The sequence below is a fragment of the Cuculus canorus genome, chromosome 10, assembly GCF_017976375.1.
Source record: "Cuculus canorus isolate bCucCan1 chromosome 10, bCucCan1.pri, whole genome shotgun sequence".
NCBI lineage: Eukaryota > Metazoa > Chordata > Aves > Cuculiformes > Cuculidae > Cuculus > Cuculus canorus.
In genome coordinates, this window is record NC_071410.1 from 1,433,172 (window position 1) to 1,456,004 (window position 22,833).

A 22,833-nucleotide genomic window follows, 5' to 3' on the forward strand; every position below is an offset into this window, starting at 1 on the left:
AGCTTCAGGACTTCTCCAGGTGGACACACTGGAGGGAGGCCACGGGACCAGGTGAAGCTGGAGGGCAGCATCGTGCGTAAGTGGCTGGGGAGCAGATTAGCTGGCAGGAGCAAGTCCTTGAAGGTCCCCACCACCCCCAGCCTGCTATCCATCCTGTGGTGAGGTCACTGACTCCACCACTACCTCCAAAAGAGGAGGGAGGGCGGTTTCACTGACGGAAAGCAGTCCTCTACAGCAGGACAGTCACCTGCCACCCACCAGCCTCCGGAGGGGACGGGATGCTCCGAGGTGCCTGCACACAGCGGGGATCCCATGCACAACCTCCAGAACAAGGTGGGAGCAGGCTGGCGCATATCACCTGCCTCCTCGCCAAGACATCTGTGCCACATGACAGCGTGCCACCACCGCCTGCGTCACCACAACCCGGTGCTGTCACAGCCTCCCAAGAAAAAGGATATGGCTCCTCACGTGGTCGGTCGGTAGGTGAGCATCGGGTAGTGGAGCACCAAGGTTGCCAGGGGTTTGAGGGGATAACGGACAAGTGGGTGGCAGAGGAACTTGTGGAAGGTCCTTGTAGGAAGCTGCCTCTCCTCGGCCTGGAAGCCACAAGCCGTTGCAAGCTGGGGTGGTACGTGGGGAGGAGTTCACGTGTGCTAACGCAGCTCACAAACCACTCACAGGCATTTGCTCTGGCCCCTATCTGTGTCCCAGTAGTGAGGGACACCATCCTTTCACCATCCAGGGCAACTATTTTATGATCCTCCACTAATTAGCTCAATCCCAGAAGCAAGCTCTGTGTGCTTAGAAGCCCCAACCCAGCAGCCGGTCTTCTCCTCGCCTTCCTGTGAGCTCCTCCTTGAGCTTTCCCATCCTGGCTGTGTCCCCAAGGCAGCCAACACCAGGCAGGTGACTTTTTCCAACGTTCTTCGCCTGTTCCCCTCCGGTCTTCCCTCTTCTCAGTGCCTGTAGATGCAGGGCCAGCAGCGTGGCTGCACTTTCTCCCCGCGGTGGCCCTGCGGCACAGGCGGCTTGGGGAAGGGAAGCCTTTCTCCTGGACCGGGAACCCCCTCCCACCCTCCTCCTTCCCCAAGAGAGAGCCTGATGTGGAAAGGGAAGTGGTATTTTTAGCACTTAGACTACAGTTGTTTCAAGGATTGAGCTAAGAAGAGGAATTGACATCAAATGAAGGATTACTTTGGCTTCAAAAGGAAGTCTTTCTTTTTTCCCCCTAGTATTCAGTCATAGCAAAACTCTTCTGTGAAGAGGGATTGGTAGAATCACCTTTCATAGGAGGCAGCGGGCTCAAGCAGGAGACTGGCAGCAGACATCGCTGGACACTGTTCCCTGTTTCCTGGCTTCTCGTTCCCCTTCTCCTACAGTGACCTCACATCCCAGAGGAAGGGGATGGGATGATATCAAACCCCTCTGCCTCGGCGTTTACCACAGCTCCCAGCACAGCTATGAGATGCCCTCACCTGCCAGACCATTCTCGCATGTGTCCTCACTGCATTCCAGCAGCTTTTCCTGCCCCGTGCTCATGGCTTCTCCTGGATCCCCTGGCACCCCTGGTGCTCCTGCCTTCCCAGCTGCCATCCAACCCCAGTAAGTACTGGCCATGCCGACCCATTTGAGATCCTCCAGGTCCCAAAATAAGACATCTTTTCCACTTTAAGGAGTTTGCCTGAAAGCAATATGGTTAACAGTGGAAAAGAAGTGCCGTGCTGCATTGTGAGACTGAGTAGCACCAACATGGCAGGAAGGAGCATGGTGAAAGCAGTTAGCCAGTGACCTGAAGGAGAGATGGTGGCCTGTAAAAGCAAAACCACTGGCCAGAAAGTGGCGATCTCCCCTCTTCTTTCTGTGCCTGACACTGCGCAGCACAGTGAAGGGTCAGTCCCCTGTGCAGGGCACGGGTCTGGTTTGGTTTGGAAGCCCTAATCCTACTCAGTACCCTCTTTGGATTGAGCAGCCTGGGCAGCACAGGACAATGCTCCGTGTACCACCCACGTGGGCAGATGGCCCTGATGTCCATGTCCTCAAGTTCATCCTGCGCTGGCTACAGTGGCCGCTGCTGGTGCGAATGCCACAGACCTATGGCCAGTGGGAGAAAGGTGAGAAACTGGGGGCAGTGCAAAGTCCTGACCCAGGAACCAGAATGTGCTGCTGCAGAGCTGGAAAGCAGCTTTGCCTTGATAGCAACACCAGGCCTATGCAGAGGTGGGCTCGCACCTTGGCCACCTTCGTGTCTCGCTCAGCAGAGATCGGGGAACTGCTGACCCTCCTGGTCCTCTCATCTGACATTGTCTGCAGCATCTGGTGGTCACTTTTCCTTGGCCGGTGTGGGTCTGCTCCAGGCAGCCGATGAGATGACATTAGAAATTGTACCAGAGGGATCAGCATCTCCAGCCAAGCCCACATTTCCATTGAGACCTCCTCATCTCTCAGCAGAGAAGCAGCACTGGGAGACTTGGGAGCAACAACCAGCAAAGCAGCTACTCCAGGCAGGCTGGATGCAGGGCATCTCCTGCAAAGGAGGCCAGGGTGACTTACTGAGAGGGGTTGGAAGTCCCTGGACCCTCAGCATCCCTCTAGCTGGAGTCTGGAGAAGGAGGTATCTGGTTAGACATGCCCAGCACAAGGAATTGCCTTTGCTTAGCAGTTCCTGGCTTGCACGTGCTTGGTGAGCCACTGCCCTCCCTCTGCTTGATAAGCATATATTGCCCCCCAAAAAAAGCACCTGAGCACCTCCCAGCATGGATAAAAGCATGTTTTCCTGGTCAGAAAATTCCTAATCCCTCCAGAAGCTGTTCAGATTTCCCCGCAATCTCCCCCTCGGCACCCATGGCATTTCCCCATTCCCCAGGGCGGAAAAGGGAACTTACAGAGAATATGATTTCATAACATCAAAATCCTCAGAGTTAGAGCGAAAGGCACGCTTGGGCCAGCGCGAGGGAGAAGTGTGGATGCCGTATCTGGTTGCAGGTCAAGGTAAGAGAAGGATCTGCTAAAGCCATGACTGGGAAGGTGGGATGTCAGAGAAACACCAGGGGCTTCCAGAGCGCAGTGAGTACCAGCAGGACAGAGAAGAAAGCCGAAAGCTGAACCATGTATGTCACTGTGGTGACACTAGTCTGACTTCAGCCTCACCAAGCACAATGGATAACCTCATGGCAAAGGAGCCCAGCTTTATCCCAGACCCTAAGGAGTGTCCCAGCACCAAGCAGTTGGTCACAGGGCTCCAGGGTGCTGTCACCCTGCCCCACACAGCACCAGCATCTGATCACAAACTGCTCAGCCAGCATCTGATTCGCCCTTACACGGGGCAGTATTTGGGGCTGGAGCGGGCAGCAGTTGGGCAGAACCTGCCCTGATGTCCCACAGGTGCTTGAGGACTCTGTTGTACCTGATGCTTGGTCTGCAGGGGTTGGGAGCAGTGTGTGCTACAGCAGAGGGCAAGCTCCTTGCTGCCTTAGCTGTAAAAAAAAGGCAGAACTTGTTATTTTAATCAGCTTAATCCTCATTTTAGAGTCAGAAACCAAAACAATGGGTTTGGTCCTTAGGGAATATAGATTCAGGTTATCCCTTGTCCTCTCCAACAGGGACTCTGCTTTCCACAGCTGGGAAAGCATTTCCCAACCTGAAAGAACCAGGAACGATTTTCTCAGTACTGGTTGCAGTGAGAAAAGGTTCCTCTTGTCCAAAACCAGTGAGTCCGGTCCCTGGATGGGAGTTGCTGGCTTCCAGGTGCCCTCTGCAGAGACATCCAAGCTGTGCGCCCTGATGAGCGGCTCAGCAAATTTGCTTTTATCGTGTATCTTCCCCACTCTTTCTGAAAAATCATTCCTCAGCTGACTAGAGCTGGCTGAAACTTCAGAGTGCTTTGGTGTCAGCCCACAGGCATCGGAGAGAGGAAGGTTAATGGGATCAGAGCCAACCGATTGCAGGGACACCGAATACAGCACCTCTTTCTTTTCTCTCTGTCCTTTAATTAAGCCCCTGGTAACTCTGCTTGGAATTTGGGAGTGACCTTAGCTCTCTCCTAGCAGGACCCTTCCTCATGGTCTGTTGCTCTGGCACAGGCACCTTGGCCTTTTCATCCCAAGAGATTAATTTGGGAAAGTCAACAACGCAAGCTGCGCATCCAAGGTTTAGCGCACATGATAGAGAGTCAAAGGGAGGGGATGGGAGATGCTCCCCAACCACCCAGAGCTATGCAGGTGTAAAGGCAAGGGAGAGCCCTCACTGAGAGTCCGTCAGTGCCGCTCTGCAGGACAGGATCCGCTCAGTGAGGAGTCAGAAAGGGAAATACCACCTCTCTCTGCAAGCTTGGGTGCTGCCTGCCTGTAACCAGAGGGTTCAGCAGTCCTTGGAGTCTGTGGTGCTTCCCTGGTACGACTGCAGGGCCAGGGGAGCTTTTAGAGGGATGGGGAAGCCTTGTCTGAAGGCTGAGCCGGGGCTGCAACTTGCAGGAGGAGAAGCCACAGCACAGGGACAGGTAAAGGTGATGGAAATCCGGGGGCAATTCCCCGCAGCCCTCACCGAGGCTCGGGCAGCTCTGGTGCGCCCCGCTTTATCTGTGGGGTGCACTGAATGGATTTGGCCGTGTCCAGCCCGAGCCCAGCTGTACTCGTTTCCATATTCATTCCATCATTTTTAACAGCCTCTGCCGGGGCAGGGAATCGATTCACGAGCTCTTGTAAACCATCCCCTCCTCTTAATGCGCTCCAGGTTTCTGTATGAACAGAGAATCAGAGCCGAGAGGGGGCTTGAGCCGAGCCGGGAGGTGAAGGGCCCAGGGCCCAGCACAGGCCCACACAGTTAACCAAGTGAGTTAACTATCATTATCAGTTGTTAATGAGCCATTGCCTTGCTCTGGCTGCTGACATCTAACCTTCCCTGAGCGACAGCAGAGCCACAGCTGGGAGGCTTCTCTGGCAGCTGCTGAAGGCCAAGCAGCCATCTCCAGTTTCTCCTTCTAAAATGCAATTAGGGGTTAGTCACCAGCATTCCTCACAAAAGGGGGTCTTCAGCTGCCGGGCTGCAAAACAGATGCCGTTTCTGTGTCCCCAAAGAGGTGATGCAGGTACTTAATTAAGAGGATTGCTTAAATACCTTCCCTACAGCCACCTCATCCGAGCATCACCAGATCAGAGGGAGGAGAGAGCCGGAGGGGCTGCGAACTCCGCAGAGCATTGCGAAACGAGCTGGTGAGAAAAAAAAAGAACAGGGGAAGGATCTTCTGGGGTGAGAGATTCAGCCAGGAGGGTGGGAAATGTGATTTGCATTTGGTAACTACAAACACACATAGCCCGGGGTAGGGGAGAGGAGCCACAATAGCTAGGAATGCCCCAGGGAGCCTTCGGGATCCCCTCCTAGAGAGCTCCCAGCTGAATTTCTGCCTGGGCCCAGTGCTAAACATGCAGAGCCCTCTCCTCCTCTCGCTCCCAGCATCCCGGCTGCAAGGCCAAGAGGGAAGGGCTGGGAAAGGACTGGAGGGCTCGTTGGTGATCCGCAGGAGACCGGGAAGTGCTGTAATTACTCAAAAGGTGCAAAGGGTGAGGCTGGCAGGAAGGAGGGTGGTGGGGAGGTGACGGTGACAGTGCTCTGAGTGGGAGCCCTTGTAATGTGGACCCACACCTGGACTTGCCAGGAGCGTGAGATCCACCGGAGTGGAAGAGTCTCTCGTTGCTCGAGAGCCAGAGCAGAGCAGCCGGCATCAGACAATGGATCCAGAGGGAATAAACCTGTGCTTTGTCCCAAAGGCTGAGGGGATCCATCTCAGGGGATCCATCTGATGCATCCTCTCTCTAACCCTGCTTGGGCAGAAAAGCCCTCAGGAAGGTGCCAGGGGCCACTGGAGCCCCTTCTCCCAGCCCAGGATGGCACAAGCACTCCCTGAGGTAAAAAGATGAGAAAACCTGGACCATGATACCACCCTCTGGTGGCTTCCAGCACCAGTCAGTGCAACCCTCTGCCAGAGAAATGGGTGCAAGAAGGGTTTTCTCTAACCTTCTGTACCTCTGCTTCACCCCATGCATCTACAGCTCTGGTAGACCAGAGCCTGAATAAACCTGAACAGGGATGTTAGCAGTGCCCATGAAACCGAGAGCATCTCTGTAAGAATTGTGGCTCTGCAGTCCTTCAGACACTTCCTCACACATCTCTTTTGCCCTGCTTTCATAATCCGTCCTCTCTGGGCTGTGGTAGGCTGCTGTCATTACCCTCTGCTTCACGAACCCTCGCCGGGCTCGCTGCTAATGTGTCGGATCTACCTCTTTGACTTGCTTGTCATTAGCCATTTCTCCCGATGTCTTGTGGCTTTTTGTTTATCTGTCTCTGGAAATGAGATTGCCCAGAGCTGATTTGTCCATGGCCGTGGCAGAAGCCTTTCACTGTCTGTGAGCTGACATGGGAGAGATGGCTCTGAAAATGGGTTGTGTGTAGAAGAAATCCATCCCTCTGCACAAAATGTGTTGAGAACCAGGCAAAGGGTTTGCCTTGAAAAGCCTCCTCTTGGCTGCTGCCTGACTTTTAATTTGGGTTGGAAAGGAGTAAGAATGGTACGAATGTGATTGTTCCCTGCTGGCTGGACTGGTGCAGGCAATGAAGCCTGGAAAAAAGGACAGTGATTTTCATGGGCTCTTTTGACTTTGCTGCTGAAGTTCAGATTCTTTTGCCCTTTTATTTCTTCATTCACTGATAGATGCTGCACAACTTACTCCAGGAGGATAATCTGACTGAAGGTAATCGAGTAAGTGTTTAGGAGGAAGAATGACTCTGCATTCAAGAGCATGTTGGGATATTTCTTTCCTGCAGCCCTGGATTGCAGCTTGGAGAGGACAGGGGGTTGGGACCTCCAGCTGCTTTTTGCTTGCGCTCTTCACAAAGAAAGCTGAGCCAGAACAAGAAGGTATGGGATGGGGGGCACTGTCTGGGGGCTCAGCTGTTGATCAACATCCATACTGCTGTAAGTATTTGGGGGATGTTGCTTTGACCTTTGGGATGGTTGGTGCCTACATTATCACACCACAAGACACAAACATGAGTAAACCCTTGTATTTAAGGAAAAACCCTTGTATCTCTGTTCCCCTTTATTTCTGGGGTGTTCAGCAATATCATGATTCCCCAAGGATGACAAACAATAACAGGGATTGTCCTTATGGGGATCTTCAGCTGAGGGACAACAACACGTCAATGTGAGTAACAGCCAATAAGGCCAGAGGGGGAACCAGGCTGCAGACTGAGGGCCTTTGGGCATAACTTGAAGGACAGCTGCAGTGAGGTTTGGAGGGCAAGCTTCTCCTAGGCTGGGCAGGCTGGCCTCCCTTCCAGCTCTGAACCCCCATATTTCAGCAAGTTGCTCAATCAGAGTGGAAGAGTCCCAGATACCGCAGGGTTGCGGTGTTCCCATCACGGCCACAGGGCCAAGAGGAGCGGGGTGGCTGCACTTCAGAGAATCCTGGTGTGTCTCCACCTGTGCTTCTCACTGTCATTTGCCTGAACTCACCCATGTTCCGTGTGGGCAGCATCCTGGAGGCTGCTGAACATCTCAAATTGCCTTTCTGCCAGTGTGGAGAAGGTGCCATGTTAAATCACTGAACAGTAGCATCTTGCCTTTGTGCATCCTAGGGGTGCTGCCTCCAAGCCCATCAGAAAGTGAGGTAAAGCACGACAGGAGCTGCAGAACAGTCTCCTCTCCAGAGCAGAGGCCCATGACCCACCCTGGGTCTGCCATCCAACTGGGCTTTTCCAGGAGCATCCTTCCACCAGCCTGGAGCTGGGGCCACGCAGACTTTCAGGACTTTCTCAACTTGTGTATATCTCTGCTGTGACTGCTGTGCACGTGCTGTGTGATGGAGCAAGAAATTTCCAGGCATGCTTCCGCCTGGCGGGAGCAGCACTCCTGTACTATAGGATGGTATGCAGAAGCTCCAACACTCTCCAGGAAGACTGGATGAAAGCGTAATGTGCTGGAGTTCCTGGGAAACACCAGACAGGCTTCCTTGATGTGCATGGTCAGATGTTCTAAACATGAAAATGCAACGCACTGTAGTGGTAAGTTTTCCTACCTGTATAAAGGAAAAGAAGTAGGCAGATGCAAGAACCCTCCAGAAGCTGAGGATGATACCTAGGCATTGACTTCATATTTGAAAGCCATTGCACTGAGACACTTGGCAGAACAGGAGAGTGGGAGAGACCAATCCCTGGCTTGCCAAAGCTCTGGGAACTCCCCTTTTTCACTGGGAGTAATCACAGCTACTATTCCTGTAGTCCCCAGCTTGAGGATTATTGTGGTGAGAATAGAGGCATGCTGAGTAATTATGCCTTCCAAAGAGTCATTTATTTTTCCCTTATGTTGAGAACACTATCTCTGTAATTGGAAGGGGCAGCTGGAAAAGACACATCCTGCCAGGTGGACCTCAGCAGGAGGAGAACAACACTTGTGGGTGGTGTGGTCAGCTACAATGGAGCTGGAGAGTGGATGAGTCTGGTCACAAACCCACACTGACTTTGTGCTCCCATGATGCAACTGAAACTATTCTTGACCAGCTGGGACCCCTGATAAAAAAAAGGAACTGATTAACTTCTAGCAAGGAGATTGAGGAGCTTCCAACCAGTGAACAGGTTGACCCCCTTGGCTCTTAGAGGCAAAGCCTTCTCAAAGGAAATGAGGCTTCACATGGATTTCTCCCTTTCTTGGTGGAGAGGGAGCCCAGGGAGCTGGGATAACCATAGGATCATAGACTGGTTTGAGTTGGAAGGGACCTTAAAGATCATCTGAATCTACCCCCCCCCCCCGCCATGGGCAGGGACACCTCCCACTGGCTCAGGCTGTCCAAGGCCCATCCAACCTGGCCTTGAACACCTCCAGGGATGGGGCAGCCACAACTTCCCCGGGCAACCTGGGCCAGGGCCTCCCCACCCTCATTCTGAAGAATTTCCTCCTTAAGTCTAATCTAAATCCGCCCCTCTCCAGTTTATAACCATTCATAATGTGCTGCTGATGCCGGCCCTGTGCTACCCTTGGCAATCTGGGTCAAAACTGCCTCTCCCACCTCCAGTATGAAGGGGAGGGAGATCCTGTGCTGCATCATCACCCTATTCACAATTGGTGGGAGAGCTTGCTCCCAGAGGTGAAGGCCTCCAAGGAGAATGCCCTAAGGAAGTCCTCGTTAAACATTAAACGGAGATATCCCATAGAAAGGTGATCTGGAAACTGCTCAGTAACTCAGAGGCTAATGCATAGGAGGGTTCTCTCTTGCAGTCTCTGCTGCTCTGATCCTTAAAAGTAAAAAGCTGCTTAAATGTTGGATTTTTGTGGTGTCTGAGGTGAGGGGTTTGCTGTAGCTTTTGAGGAATACCTACAAAACAGACCCCTGGACACATGCTCAGATCACAGCCCACAAGAACACAAACCCACAGCTCTGGTTTTGATGAGTAACTTTTTTATTGAACTATCTGGTGTAGGTATGAAGGAAACGGAGTAAATCGGTTTGGGGCCCTTTCCTACCAGCTGGAGCATGTCCAGAGAAGGGCAACAGAGCTGGGGAAGGGGCTGGAGCCTGGGGGTTCTGGGAGTGGCTGAGGGACCTGGGGCTTTTTAGTCTGGAGAACAAGAGGCTGAGGGGAGACCTCATCGCTCCCTGCAGCCCACAGAAAGGAGAATGTGGTGAGATGGGTGTTGGTCTCTTCTCCCAAGTGATAGGATGAGAGGAAATGGTCTTGGGCTGCACCAGGGGATGATTAGATTGAATAGTGAGAAAAACCTTTTCACTGAAAGAGTGGTGAAGCACTGGCAGAGGCTGCCCAGGGCAGTGGGGAAGTCACCGTCGCTGGAGGGATGTGAAAGCCACGTGGATGTGGGACATGGTTTAGTGGTGGGCTTGGCAGTGTCAGGTGAAAGGTTAGACTCGATGATCTTAAAGGTCTTTTCTGACCTAAATGATTCTATGACTCTCTGGTTCTATAAACTGACTCATTCTTGGAGGCTGAGCTGCCAGCCAGCCTGCCCTGAATTATTATTATTACACCTCCCTTAACGACAGTGTATGGTTCTGCCAGAGCGTCGTTAGCAGATATGGTTGCTAAGTGAGTTGATGCAGATACCTGACCTGACGCAACCTCCCCGAAACCAATCGCTGTCCTTCGGGGACTACGTGGAATGGCAATATGGAAGGCACTTCATAGAATGGTTTGGGTTGGAAGGGACCTCAAAGTCAGCCCTCACGGGCAGGGACACCTCCCACTGGATCAGGGGCTCCAAGACCCATCCAGCGTGGCCTGGAACCCCTCCAGGGATGGGGCAGCCACCACTGCTCCGGGCAACCTGGGGCAGCATGAAGGAAACAGAAAAAAAATTTCTTCCTACTATCTAGTCTAAACCTCTCCTCACTTAGTTTAGAACCATTCCCCCTTGTCCTGTTGCTACAGGTCCTGCTAAAAAGTTTTTCCCCCATTTTTCTTATCAGCCCCCTTTTATGTATTTGAAAGGCCACATAAGGTCTCCTTGGAGTCTTCTCTTCAAGCTAGACATCCCTGACTCTCTCAGCCTCTCTTCATGGAGCAGGTGTTCCAGGACTTTGATCATCTTTGTGGTCTCTGGACTCGCTCCACGAGCTCCGTGTCCTTCCTGTGCTGAGGATTCCAGGACGCAGGTGGGGTCTCACCAGAGCAGAGCAGAGGCGCAGAATCCCCTCCCTCACCCTGCTGGTCCCACTACTTGGGATGCAGTCCAGGACATGGTTGGTTTCTGGGCTGCGAGTGCTCTTCGCTGGCTCACATTGAGCTTCTCATCCCCCAACACCCCAAGTCCTTCTCCTCAGAGCTGCTCCCAAACCATTCTCCACCCAGAGCATCATCACTACTGTGTTTGTTCACACAGCTGATAACAAAATTGCCATCAAATCAACTCTCTCAGAGTTGTTTTGGAGTTTTAGAAAGCCAGCATCCTCGATCAGACCTGGGCAGCACAATGGGAGGGATCTTTATCAATCCTGTGCAAAGGGACGAGCTGCTTACAGGAGGTATTTCCCACTCGCATGCAATGTATAAATCCTCCCAGAAACCTCATGCGTGTTCTATTACTCTCCAAGGTCTAATTTTAATGTTATTGTGAACTTCACAACAGTCAAAGCTCTTGCTGCTGCGGAGCTGCCTCCAGCTCTGCGCGACCTTGGATTTGAGATGGGAGGGACTGCAGCCAGAGGGGTTTAGGGGCGAAGGGGCGTCTGCTCAGCTCAGCTCACGCTGAACACAAGGAGTTATCACCTCCAAAGAGTGAGCAGAGCCTGGAAACGCTGTCTGAAAGCAACCTCGCTGTCACAGGGATGTTCTGTCTGGCTTAGAAGAAAAAATAGTTGCTTAGATGGAACTCTAGTTTAAATCAAGTGTTTCACTTTTTGTAATAGGAACTACTTGTATCCCAGCGGCCACGTGGAAAACCTGCGCCTACGAGGGATCTTCTGCCCATTCAACCGCACCCGCTGCCGCCCCGGGAAGCGCCGTCCTGACCCCGGCTGACACCTCCGTGCCTCACAGCCGACGGCCTATGCTTCCTCGGGACCAGCAGCTGTCCCTAAAAGCCTGTCTTTAACCCTTGCCCGCCCTGCGCCTGTTTCACCCCAGCGGCGATGTACGGAGGAGCCAAACGGGCAGCGGCGACAACCCCGGGATGCGCCACGCGCGGGCACGGCCCCCGCCGCCCTTACCAACATGGCAGCCGCGCTGACCTCACCAAGATGACGACGGGGCCGGGTTCACCCAGAAGTGCCTCGGCCACACCGGAAGTGTCCCGCCGAGCTGCCCTCATCAAGATGGTGGTTGGGATGGTTTCACCCGGAAGCGGCTCGGGTCCAGCGGAAGCGGCTCGGCGCACCAGAAGCAGTTGTGCCGTTCCCGACCCGCCATGGCGGAGGGGTCGGAGGGGGGGCCGCGCCTGGCGGAGCTGCTGGCGGCGGGGCGGCGGCTCTGGGAGGAGCTGGAGGCGGGCACGGAGCCCTCCTCGGCGGCCCCAGCTGTGCAGGAGAAGGTGCGGCAGGGGCTGGACGCGCTGCAGCGGGCGGCCGCCATGGTGGCGCAGCTGGAGCTGTTCAGGTGAGGAGCGGGGAGGGACGACACTAGGAACTCGGACGTGGGGCTGGGACGGGCGCGAAACAGGGGCTGGGGTATGGAGCCGGGACTGGGACAGGACCGGGACTGGGATGTGGGGCTGAGACCACCCCTAGAACTGGGATGTGGGGCCTGAACATGGGGCTGGGATGGGGCGCAGAACAGGGGTTGAGACGTGGACATGGGACTTGAATGAGACGTGGGAACAGGGCTGGGATGTAGAGCTTGGACTACATCCTGCTGCTGGGATGGGGCCTGGGAATCCTGGCGAGGTCGTGTGAGGGCCCTCCGTGCCCTGTGCCACCTCCACCCAGGCCTGGCTGGGCCCAGATGGAGCAGGAATGGGAATGGGATCTGTAAGGGTGGGTTTGTCTGCCCTTGCAGTGAGAATGAGGAGCTGGAGGAGATCACCTCAGCCGACCTGAAGTACCTGCTGCTGCCCGCCTTGCTGGGGTCCCTGACGCTCAAGCAGGTCGACCTGAGCAGGCGGCTGGAACACCTGGAGAGTGCACGAGCTCACTTCGGGCGCTTCCTCAGGCTCTGCAGGAGCTACGGGCTGGGCAGTTTCCAGCTGCCCCCCGCCAGCCCCCCGGGAGAGGAGGCGGCTGGGGGTCCGGCCCCAGGGGGCCCCATGACTGCCCAGTCCAGCCTGCTGGCCATGGCCTCCAACAGGCAAGCCAAAATCGAAAGGTGAGCTCCCGCTTTTCTCCAGGACGTTAATGGTGCCTGTTTTTTCCTGAGATGCTTAAGTTTTCTAGGATTCTTGACCTTTTAGCAGAAAAAGCTAGAGACTCCCCTCTAAGTTTAACCTGCCTTCTTAAAGTTGCTTTTAGCAGACAAGAACTGTTTAAATTACAACAGTAAACTATCACCGCCTCCCTTTTGTGTACAGTTTTATTCTTAAATACATAAAATCATGTTAAACCTGTGTAAAGATCCTCTGTAATGTTTGAATTTGAGTTGACAGGTGGAAGTGGTAGGGAAGATGAGAGAAAAAGACTTTGTTGCTGCATGTGTGAAAATAACCATGTGTATTAAAGCCCTTTTCTAAGCAGATTGGAACTCTTCTGATGTCTGTAGATTTGTGTATCCTAACAAGCACCTCTGTGACTAGCAGTTAAGAGAGGATTGGGACAGGAGGAAGCGCCCTCACTGTGCTGAATTTGTTTATATTTGCACTGTGTCTGGGCTGGAGAGAGGTGATTGAATGATCTTGTTTTCTTTTCTTTGAGGCAGATACAAGCAGAAGAAGGAACTGGAGAACAGGTTGGCCTCCATGAGAACCTTTGTGGAGAGTGGGCAAGCAGATGAGGAACAGACGCGGGAATTTTACATACTACAGATCCAGAAATGGATCAACACCAGCCTCGAGGAGATTGAGAGCATTGACCAAGAGATTGTCATCCTGAGGAGCAGAGGCACAGCAAAACTGGTAAGAGAGCTCCCTCGCACCACAGGACCTGGGGGCGGTAGGTGGTTAGACCTGGTGGCAGAGGCTGCTGCAGGTAAAGGAACCCCAGGGGCATTCACTAACAGGGCTTCGTAAGTTTTGTTCTGTGAACTCTATTAAATAGAGATTTAGCTCTGTCACAGCACAAGCAGGTGGAGTTTGGTGTAATTTGGAATGGACAGTGGTCTGATTTTTTGGATTAGCCACTGTCCAATGCTACCACAGGTTCTAGACAGTTGTGGCTTGGAAGTGCCAGAGCGTTGAGTGTCGGTGCTTAATCTGGCTGTGTGCAGAGGGTTCTCTGCACTTTGCTGGGTTCTGCCTGACCCTTAACTCCCAAGAACTCAATGTTTGTAAATTACAAGACAAGCCTTGTGATTTCTTTCAAGCCAATGCTTCTGCTGTACAAAGTGTCCAGCCATTACAGAAAGAAATGTCCATTCTGAGTGCTGAAAGCTTCTCGTAGGCCAGCAGCGTCTGCGTAGAAGAGTGTTTCTGGGCTGTGTTACTCACCTAACGTCTCTGTCTAGAAATACACACAGCATGATAATAGAGGCTGTAGTCCAGCCTGGTTGGCACAGCTGGTTTGTGCATTACTGGTCTTGCAGAACTCTGCTCTTCTGCAGTGCCCTGGGTGGTGCCATCAGGAATTGCAAGCTCTGCTTCCTTCAGAATGCATCATGTTTGATCCCAAGGAAAATAAGCTGTATTTCATGCTTTGATTTGAGCGGATCTGATTTAGCTGTCTTGGGTGTAACAAAGGCACAAAGAAAAGTGATTTGTAGATGGAGTTCATGACTTAAACTGGATTAAGTTGTCCATCTTGGGATGTTGGTCTGACAGCAGGGACATTTCTCTTCTACAAGATGTTTAATAACTTGTTTGGGATGGGAGGCAGAGAAAGGGGAGAATTATCTACATGCTTATCTTGTGACTGCTGTTTCCATCTCCAGCCTTCAGCGCCACCACACAGTACGGCTCGGCAAGTCAGGGCTCCGATGAAACCTTTCATTCTCACCCGGGACGCTGCTCAGGCTAAGTATGTTGTTTTCTGATGGCTTAGACAGCGTGAGGCAGTGAGCGCTCTGTTCTCACATCTTTCAGATGCAGAGAGTGAGTTGTTACCTTCAGGCAGCCTGTCCAGATGAGTGACACTTCCAGGCAGGGGAGAGATTCTTGCAAGGAACACTACGGCAAACACACAAAATGGGACACAGAATGACAGGTTTCTTGTCATGCTTTTGACATTGTTTGCCCTTAGCCTTCCCTAGATTTATTTAGCCAAGCTATGCCTAGTTCAGTTCCCAGAGGCGTCCTTGGCAAACTGTGCTAGCACAGTGCGCTCCTGAGGCTGGAGAAGCCATTCCAGGTCTTTGGGCTGGAGCCTTTCTGCACTGGCAGGGTGAACTCTTCAGATGCCCTTATGGCTGGGTTAGCGGCAAGTCCATTGCTGTAGAAATCCATTTCCTCCCAAGCTCTGCCTTATGTTGTTAGTAGCCAGTGGAGTATGGAGTAGTTTCCGTCCGTGGTTGTTTGTGTGCATGCATAGCGATGTAAAGTGCCTCCTTTGACTATTTCCCTCTCCCCATAGAGTGTTCGGTGGCGGGTATCCTGGCTTGCCTACGATGACCGTGGATGACTGGTATGACCAGCGCAGAAGGCAAGGAGTCATGTCTGCTCAGAGCATGCCTCAGAGAACGCCAGGTACGGACTGGCAAGGCAGAGGAATAGGGAATTCAGGAAGCCTTTTGAGAGGGACAAGACTGAACAGGGATGTGTTCAGGATGTAAAACACCCACTGACAGCTGAGGCTGTGAGAATAACTGGATTGCTTGACCGCTCTTTGGCAATCCCAGCTTTCTCTCTAGACTGGCTCCTGGCCGCGCTTCTGTTTTGGGAACTTGACTGGGTCTTCCGTTCTCTGACTGCCCCTCACCCCTGTTCTTTGCCTTCAGCAGGTACAACCGATGAAGAGTTGCAGGCGCAGCAGCAGGAGGAAAAAGATGAGAACGACGATGAGGAAGCCCTTCAAAGAGCTCGGAACTGGGATGACTGGAAAGATACGCACCCAAGGGGCTATGGCAACCGGCAGAATATGGGGTGATGCTCTTGCAACAAAGGGAGCGAGGCCTGGAAATCCTGTAAGAATTGCCTTGTCCTGGGGATCTAGGAGTAAATACGCTGTACATATGCGGAGGTATCCGTGTCTTCTCTGGGAGGGACCAGAATCCGAGGAAGAGATGTGACAGTTTTGCTTTGGTTTACATTAAATGTTGGACTGAGTGCACTGGTCACGTACAGTGAGAGCTCGGAGCTCCTTCCAGGTGGAGCTACTTCTGAGGGGTCAGGCTGCCTCTGCTCTCCCCGCCAGAGGAAATGCCGGGGAGTACATGCATTTGGGAACTGCTCTTTGTATTGTGGGTGGATGTATTTATTTTTTTCCCCTATATTTTAAGTAAAATAAAATCTCTCGTGCTGCCGAGTTCTTGTGGTGAAAAATCCCTTGCTGTTCATCCTAGGCTTTTCCAGAGCGAGCCTGTAAAGCTGGTTCCCAGCAGCCAAGAGAGCTGGGGATGATAAATGGGAATAGCCAGGTTTTTTTGGCTTTTCAACATAAGCTTGCAGTGCAGCATTTGCTTTAGTGGGGAGGTTGGATGCAGCTGGCTGCCCATGTGGCCTTATGGCAGGCTCATCCTGCCATTCCTCCCCAAGGTGGATTGGTGGCCTTTCCGCAGGCTCATCCCACTGTTCCTCCCAGAGCAGGCAGGCTGTATGAAGTAGATTGGATATTTCGAGGGCAATGTCTTGAAGTGCTGATGCTACACATAGTACAGATGCCTTCATGGAGGTATTTGTGCTCTGCTTAGGGCGCTGCGGGGTCCGTGTGTCTGTCACATCTGTAGTATAGCTGGGGACCCTCCTTGGAGACCTGTGGGGGCTGGCACTGGACAAATGGAGCCCTATTGTGCTTTGAAATCCACTTACAGGATAACTCTAGAGAGGGAAAAACCTTGTCCAGGATCTTCCAAAGTGGTTTAAGTAGCTGTGGGCACTAATCCTGCACTGAGGGAGGAGGGGGCAGGACAGGTCTGTGTACCTGGCACTGACCCGGGGCACGGCAGGTGAGTTACTGGCCAAGAAAGTGAGGAACTGCAGCTGGAAGCTCTCGTGTTTCCAGCACAGGCTGACAGCTGTGGCTGCAGTTATTCCAAACCTAGTACAAATGTCGAGATGAAAACCAACAAAAACATTGCTGCTGCTCACGTGTGCAGAGGTGTTACCCAGAGCAGGCCACAAGGCATTTGCCATCTGGATTTGGCACAGTCAGGGGTTCATCCACAGAGCGTTTCCCTCCCTCTGGGATTCTGAAAGAGTTTGGGTTTGTTCCTTTCTATTGCCATGATTCAGGTGCACCCGAGGGGCCGCCAGGCTGCAGGAGGGCTCATGTTTCATACACAGCAGTATCTGCTCCTCTGAACTCATTCCCATTGGTGAAGCCGTCACCTGCTGGGATACCCTCACACCCTTTATCCCAGGTACTGAGTCTCTGCAGATCGTGAGGCTTTGTGGGTTCCAAACCCTCCCTCAAACACGTTCTGTACTTTTAACATCACCTGCAATCCTGTAGGTGTGATTTTTACCTTTCCTGCATTTGACATTAGCCGGCTCTTCCTAGCAAGTGATGCTGGAGTGGGAGATCCTGAGAAGCAGCTCCAGTGGATAAGTTCCTGTGGATTTTTGCTGTTCCTTTGGCTGTTGGCCTGAAGCCTCGTCTCGGTGCTGCTGTTGGGCTGCTCCTGTGTCCTCCTCATTTTTTCCCCCCAAGTCGTTCTCCAGGCAGCGCTCCAGCTTTCCCAGGCTAGCAGGCAGGGCTGGCTGACCCCGGTGTCCCTCTTAGGGGTGGAAGAGGAGGGGACGGGGCTGGATGACGGCACTGAGGGTCAGGGCCTGTCTGATGGGCTGTGTTCTCACCAAGCAGGAGCCTCGCAGATGACGTTTTTGGGCGGCTCTGGAGGGGAGTCACAGTAGCAGAGCATGACAGCGGTTTGTGAAATACCTAAAGCACAAACGGTACCGTTCCTGGGGGCAGCCAGTGCTGGCAGCGGTACCTTGCCAAGGATTGGTGGCTGCCCTTTGTGACAGCAGTTCCTCACTGATCCCAGTAACACCTCGTCCTCCCAAGGACCATCAGCTCTTCTCCTCGCTCTGCAAGCTGGGGCTGGAGCGAGTCCACTCCCCTGCACAGCGCACGGTTTACCCTGGATCAGCTGGTTAAAGCAGCTGGATACACAATCCACTCCGGTATTTCCAAACTCACCCTTTACAACCTTTTGGCACAGGGGCTGGTGCAGAACTTCTCTCCACCATGAAAACCATCATTGCAGCCTGTTCCCAAAACCTCAGAGGTAAGCTGTTTCCAAAGCGTCTTTGGATGGGATCTGGTGCTCCGGCAGCTTGAGGAGCTGGGTGGGCAGTCGGCATTTGTTGTCACTGTTCTCTATTTACTTTAGACCGCTTAGGGGAAAGGCAGGCGTTGGGAGCGCTTTGGGGTGAGCGGCACTAACGGGAATGAGTTTTCTGACAACGCATTCGGTAGCGTTGTGCCCTCAAGATGCTCCAGTGTGCTGCCCATTCCCCTTCGCCTTTCCTTGCTTCTCTGGGCTGCCAAGTCCACATTTCTGCGTTTGAAGAGACTCCTGTGGCCATGGACGGGGCCGGCGGCAGAGCCTCTGGGGTTTCTCCAGTTTCTGTCTGCGGTCTGCGTGTTCATGAAGTGTTTCGGGGGAGCTGGAAAAGGGAACTCAACCAAGCAGTGTTTGGTAGGCACAGATTTGCTAAGCAGGGATCTCCATTTTGCCTGGAAAAAAATGAACTTTGGGAAGTTGGCAAGGGCTGTGCGGGCAGCAAGGCTTCGGGTGTGGGCAGGGGGATTCCTTAAAGCACAGCATGCTGCTCAGGGGAGAGGGGAAACAGTTAATCCATGCTGGTGATGGCTCCACTGTTCAATTTATTTCAATTGTCACATTCATGGATTGAGCCAGGAAGACCTGAACCTCCAGCAGCCACTTGAGCCGGGGTTTCTGGTTCTTCTCCCACCTGAGGGTCCCCAGCTCAGGGTGCCATGGGGGACAGGGCGGCTCCTGTCTCACCCTGAGCATCTCTGCCTGCCCAGCGTGCTGATTTGGGGTTGTTTTCCCAAGAAAACAAGACTCCCGTGACACAAAAGCCAGGATAGGCCCCAGCGGTGGCTGTGCTGGGTGGTCTCGGCCATGGCAGACCCTTGGCCAGGAGCAGCGCGCTGATGGGACCGGTGCCTCGGGCCCGTTTCAGGGAGGAAGGATGGGGCCGCTGTGGAGTTTGGATCCTGGCACCGGGCCTGGGGTGGTTAATGGTTCACCAAGGTTGGCTGGAGGGAAGGGGGTGGTGGGGGGAGTGGAGCAGCTCCGAGCTGCTGGACTGTCCTGCTGAGGAGGCAGGGCTCGGCGGGGAGAGCCGTGGGGACGGCCAGCCTCGTCCTCCCTGGCTCGGCCCCAGCCGCTGTCCTTGGCGCTTGCTGGGGAATGGACACTGCCCTGCGCCACCTGAGAAATCCCCAAATACTCTGTGAGCTGGAATGCGCCAAGAAGGGCACAGGAAAGGTCCTGGCCTTTGGGGAGCACAGGACGTGCTGCTGCGCTTGGCTCTGCTGGTGCACGAAGGCTCATGGGCACAGTTGGGCTTAGGGGGGCTGCCCAGCCTGCCAGCTGCCCCCTGCTCAGGGACGGGCTGGCCCCAGAGCAGCCTCAATTGCTTAAGGCCACCTCCTGGCATGGTCCAGAGCTCCCTGGGGATGAGGAACTCCCATCCCACATTCCTCCTTGCCCAGCTGCTTCATGGAATCATCAAATCACTGAATGGTTTGGGTTGGAAGGGACCTCAAACCCCATCCAGTTTCACCCCCTGCCATGGGCAGGGACACCTCCCACTGGATCAGGGGCTCCAAGCCCCATCCAACCTGGCCTGGAACCCCTCCAGGGATGGAGCAGCCACCACTGCTCTGGGCAACCTGGGCCAGGGCCTCACCACCCTCACAGGAGAACATTTTTTCCTGCGATCTCATCTCAATCTCCCCTCTTTCATCTGAAAACTATTCCCTCTTGTCCTATCCCTGCACCCCCAGGTCAAGAGCCCCTCCCCAGCTTTCCTGGAGCCCCTTTCAGCACTGGAAACTGCTCTGAGATCTCCCCACAGCCTCATCCTTCCCATCCCACCTCCTGCCCTGACCCCAGCAGCTGTGGATACCACCAGATTCGCCCCCTGCCAGCTTGGTGGGACGGCATTCATGCACGCTGTGCTGTTTTGGACCGGGTGCTGTGCCCCTCTCCACAGGCAGCCGTGCCAGCGTCCAGCCCGCCCTGCGTGCCCTGCTCGCAGCGCCCTGGCCCTCACAGCGAGCCGTCCGCTCCTGGCTCCAGCTCCTCTCCGTACTGCAGTGGGTGCTCAGCTTCCTGCTGCTGGGTGAGTAGGGGGCTATGGGGGGGTCTGGGGGGTGCAGGTGGGCACCCACTCATCCCTGTCCCTGGCTCCCGCAGGAACCGTCAGCCTCCTGCTCCTCATCTACCTGGTGTTCACCAGGTTCTGGCCCATCTCCGCGCTCTACCTCGCCTGGATCATCTTTGACTGGGACACACCGGAGAAAGGTGGGGATGAGCGGAGCCTCCCTTCCTCCAGTTTTGGGGATGGGGTCCTCCCATTCTCTGGGTCCATCCCAGCATGGCAAATGGGAAGCACCACATGTGGAGCACCACATCCCACCTCCTTTTCCCTCCTCTCCCCCATCATTATCGTGGTGGGAAGAGAGGGACACAGCGGGCCCGTGGGGGAGTCCTGCAGCCCGTTGAGGTGGGCATCACCTCCTGCGGTCTCTCCTTGGTTTGCAGGTGGCAGGAGGCTGCCGTGCCTGCGGCGATGGTCTGTGTGGAGGCACTTTCGGGATTATTTCCCTGTGAAGGTACGGTGGGGGGAGCCGAGGTGCCGGGATGGGATGTTCGTGGTGGTGGTGGCTGTACCACCCAAAAGGACATGCCACTGCTACGTCCCCACCACCTCTTTTTGTCCTTGCAGCTAGTGAAGACACATGACCTGTCCCCCAGCCACAACTACATCATTGGCTCCCATCCCCACGGCATCCTCTGCGTCGGCGCCTTCTGTAACTTCATCACGGGCTCAACGGGCTTCGGGGAGATGTTCCCAGGCATCCGACCCTTCCTCACCACCCTGGCCGGCAACTTTCGCCTGCCCATCTTCAGGGAGTACCTGATGAGTGGTGGTGAGCGCGTGGGCCGCCGTCTGTCACCCTGCAGGGTGTCGGGGTTGATTGGAGCCGAGTGGGTGCCCTGGGGACGCTGCTCCTGCCCACCTCTGCCCGCTGCCACCCAGGGGCAGAGCCCCCAACAAGGGGGGAACAAGGTCCCATCTGTGGGAAACTCATGACTGACGGCCTCTGCGCTGCCCAGGAGCTGTCAGGGCAGGGCTGGTGCTCAGCCTGCGCCCCTCCTGAACCCCACCCTCGCCTTGCTTGCACCCCAACAGCACCCTGTCCCCCCCCTGCCCACACAGGAGCTCTCCTGCCCCACGGGGCACCCCCGCATGGTCCCTTGCGTTGTCCCCCCAGGCTCCTGCAGAGTCCCCATCCCCCGGGCGCTGTGCGGGTGGGCAGTCCCACAGTGCGGATGTCCATGCTGCTGCAGGTCTGTGCCCAGTGACACGCCGTGCCATCGGCTACCTGCTGTCCAAGAACGGCACTGGCAACGCAGTGGCCATCGTCATCGGTGGAGCAGCTGAGTCGCTCTCCTGCCGCCCTGGTGTCACCACGCTCATCCTGAAGAACCGCAAGGGCTTTGTCCGCATGGCCCTGCAGCACGGGTGGGTCACAGGCACCACTGCCACCACAGAGGTCTGGGGGTCCCAGCACCCCATCGCCACCCATCATGTTCTCCCCACAGAGCCTACCTCGTCCCTTCCTTCTCCTTTGGGGAGAACGACCTCTTCCGCCAGGTGGTCTTTGAGGAGGGCAGCTGGATGAGGAGCATCCAGCAGCGCTTCCAGAAAATGATGGGCTTTGCTCCCTGTGTCTTCTATGGCCGGGGTCTCACCTCTGTCCGGTCCCGGGGCTTCCTCCCCTACGCCAGACCCATCACCACCGTGGGTGAGCATCACCCGGAGGGGCAGAGGGGACCCACAGAAGGTGGAGGGGAGGAGAAGGGGGACACTCCTTGATGGGTGGTGTTGGAAAATACTCAGCTCATGATCCTGATGGGCCGAGTGCATCCTCACACCGCCAGCCTGGCCTTTTCCTCCTCCCGGCAGTGGGGGAGCCGGTGACAGTGCCCAAGATCGAGGACCCGAGCTGCGAGACGGTGGACATGTACCACGAGATGTACATCCGCTCCCTGCTCAAGCTCTTCAATGAGAACAAGACAAAGTACGGGCTGTCGGAGACGGACGAGCTGCACATCCTCTGAGCGTGACCGGCGCCGGCGGCCAGATCCTGGCTCACAAGGGCGCCTGGCTCTTGTGGGTTGGGATTTCAGCCGGCCCGGCACGGGGAACACGTGGGGGACAGTCCCCGCTCCGGCCCTTGGCTCCTCTGGCTGAAAAGTCTGTGCCGGAGGTGCGAGGAGAGGAGGAAACGAGGGGTGGGGGAGACTGGGAAAGGATCCCCCTCGAAAGGGGGTTGAAGGGACTGTGGGTGACACAGCCGTTCCCCGAGGATGCGGGGCTGATGGGGGGGGGCTGGTGCAAGGCTGGGGGCCAGCGATGGGCATGGTCCCCCCAGGACAACCAGGAGACCATGAGTGAGGGGGTGTCACAGAAGGGGGGGGATGAGATGGGCTCTTCAGGGTGGTGTCCAGATAATGAGAGGGACTGGGATGGAAAAGGGGGACACTCCCGGACTTGAGGACCTGTGGAAGTGGCCTCAGCTGGGACTATGTGGCACTGGGCAAGGGGCGGGTACTGCTCTGGCCCCAGAAGAGCCTTTTCCGAGCCTCTGTACTCAATACAGATTTGCAACCCCCCCCCACTGCTGCTGCCTGTGTGTGCTGGGGGACAGGGTGGGTGGCACCCCAGCCCCACCCCCGTCCTACCCATGTGGGTGGACCTGCCACCCACCTGTGTCCCATCCCTGGCTGCCCTACCTCCGGGGCTGGGACCATGCTTGGTGTGGTCCTTGCACCTCTCAGGTGCAAGCGAGCAGCTCCAGGGTCCACCTGGACCACATCAGATATAACGAG

The 22,833-nt window shown here is 54.9% G+C and overlaps 3 protein-coding genes across 5 annotated transcripts in view; all 3 read left to right on the forward strand.

Moving 5' to 3' along the window:
* The window catches only part of ARR3 (arrestin 3), a 349,343-nt gene that overhangs the window by 295,593 nt on the left and 30,917 nt on the right, over nt 1-22,833 (forward strand). The window lies entirely within an intron of this gene.
* On the forward strand, nt 11,851-16,040 carry IGBP1 (immunoglobulin binding protein 1). 2 transcript variants are annotated; one of them, XM_054076028.1, is made up of 6 exons: nt 11,851-12,093; nt 12,493-12,798; nt 13,345-13,540; nt 14,512-14,597; nt 15,150-15,262; nt 15,517-16,040. In XM_054076028.1, the coding sequence occupies exons 1-6, from the start codon at nt 11,906-11,908 to the stop codon at nt 15,660-15,662; spliced, it is 1,035 nt and encodes a 344-aa protein (XP_053932003.1). In that variant the 5' UTR covers nt 11,851-11,905; the 3' UTR covers nt 15,663-16,040. The 2 variants fall into 2 exon arrangements, with proteins under 2 accessions (XP_053932003.1, XP_053932002.1); XM_054076027.1 differs by having other exon boundaries at nt 11,856-12,093; nt 15,514-16,040.
* On the forward strand, nt 17,520-22,615 carry LOC104054299 (diacylglycerol O-acyltransferase 2). Of its 2 annotated transcripts, XM_054076017.1 has the most exons (9): nt 17,520-17,964; nt 18,070-18,378; nt 19,928-20,056; nt 20,131-20,238; nt 20,479-20,549; nt 20,663-20,867; nt 21,289-21,463; nt 21,544-21,746; nt 21,908-22,615. In XM_054076017.1, the coding sequence occupies exons 2-9, from the start codon at nt 18,171-18,173 to the stop codon at nt 22,060-22,062; spliced, it is 1,254 nt and encodes a 417-aa protein (XP_053931992.1). In that variant the 5' UTR covers nt 17,520-17,964; nt 18,070-18,170; the 3' UTR covers nt 22,063-22,615. The 2 variants fall into 2 exon arrangements, with proteins under 2 accessions (XP_053931992.1, XP_009553571.1); XM_009555276.2 differs by lacking the exon at nt 18,070-18,378 and having other exon boundaries at nt 17,529-17,964; nt 21,908-22,608.

What these genes read in the sequence shown, in the direction of transcription:
- IGBP1 (XM_054076027.1), top strand. Translation starts at nt 11,906, where the DNA reads ATGGCGGAGGGGTCGGAGGGGGGGCCGCGCCTGGCGGAGCTGCTGGCG. An exon ending in GCGCAGCTGGAGCTGTTCAG is followed by an intron (nt 12,094 to 12,492) that starts GTGAGGAGCGGG and finishes CTGCCCTTGCAG; the next exon opens with TGAGAATGAGGAGCTGGAGG. An exon ending in AGGCAAGCCAAAATCGAAAG is followed by an intron (nt 12,799 to 13,344) that starts GTGAGCTCCCGC and finishes TCTTTGAGGCAG; the next exon opens with ATACAAGCAGAAGAAGGAAC.
- LOC104054299 (XM_054076017.1), top strand. Translation starts at nt 18,171, where the DNA reads ATGCTCCAGTGTGCTGCCCATTCCCCTTCGCCTTTCCTTGCTTCTCTG. An exon ending in GGGATTATTTCCCTGTGAAG is followed by an intron (nt 20,550 to 20,662) that starts GTACGGTGGGGG and finishes TTGTCCTTGCAG; the next exon opens with CTAGTGAAGACACATGACCT. An exon ending in GGAGTACCTGATGAGTGGTG is followed by an intron (nt 20,868 to 21,288) that starts GTGAGCGCGTGG and finishes ATGCTGCTGCAG; the next exon opens with GTCTGTGCCCAGTGACACGC.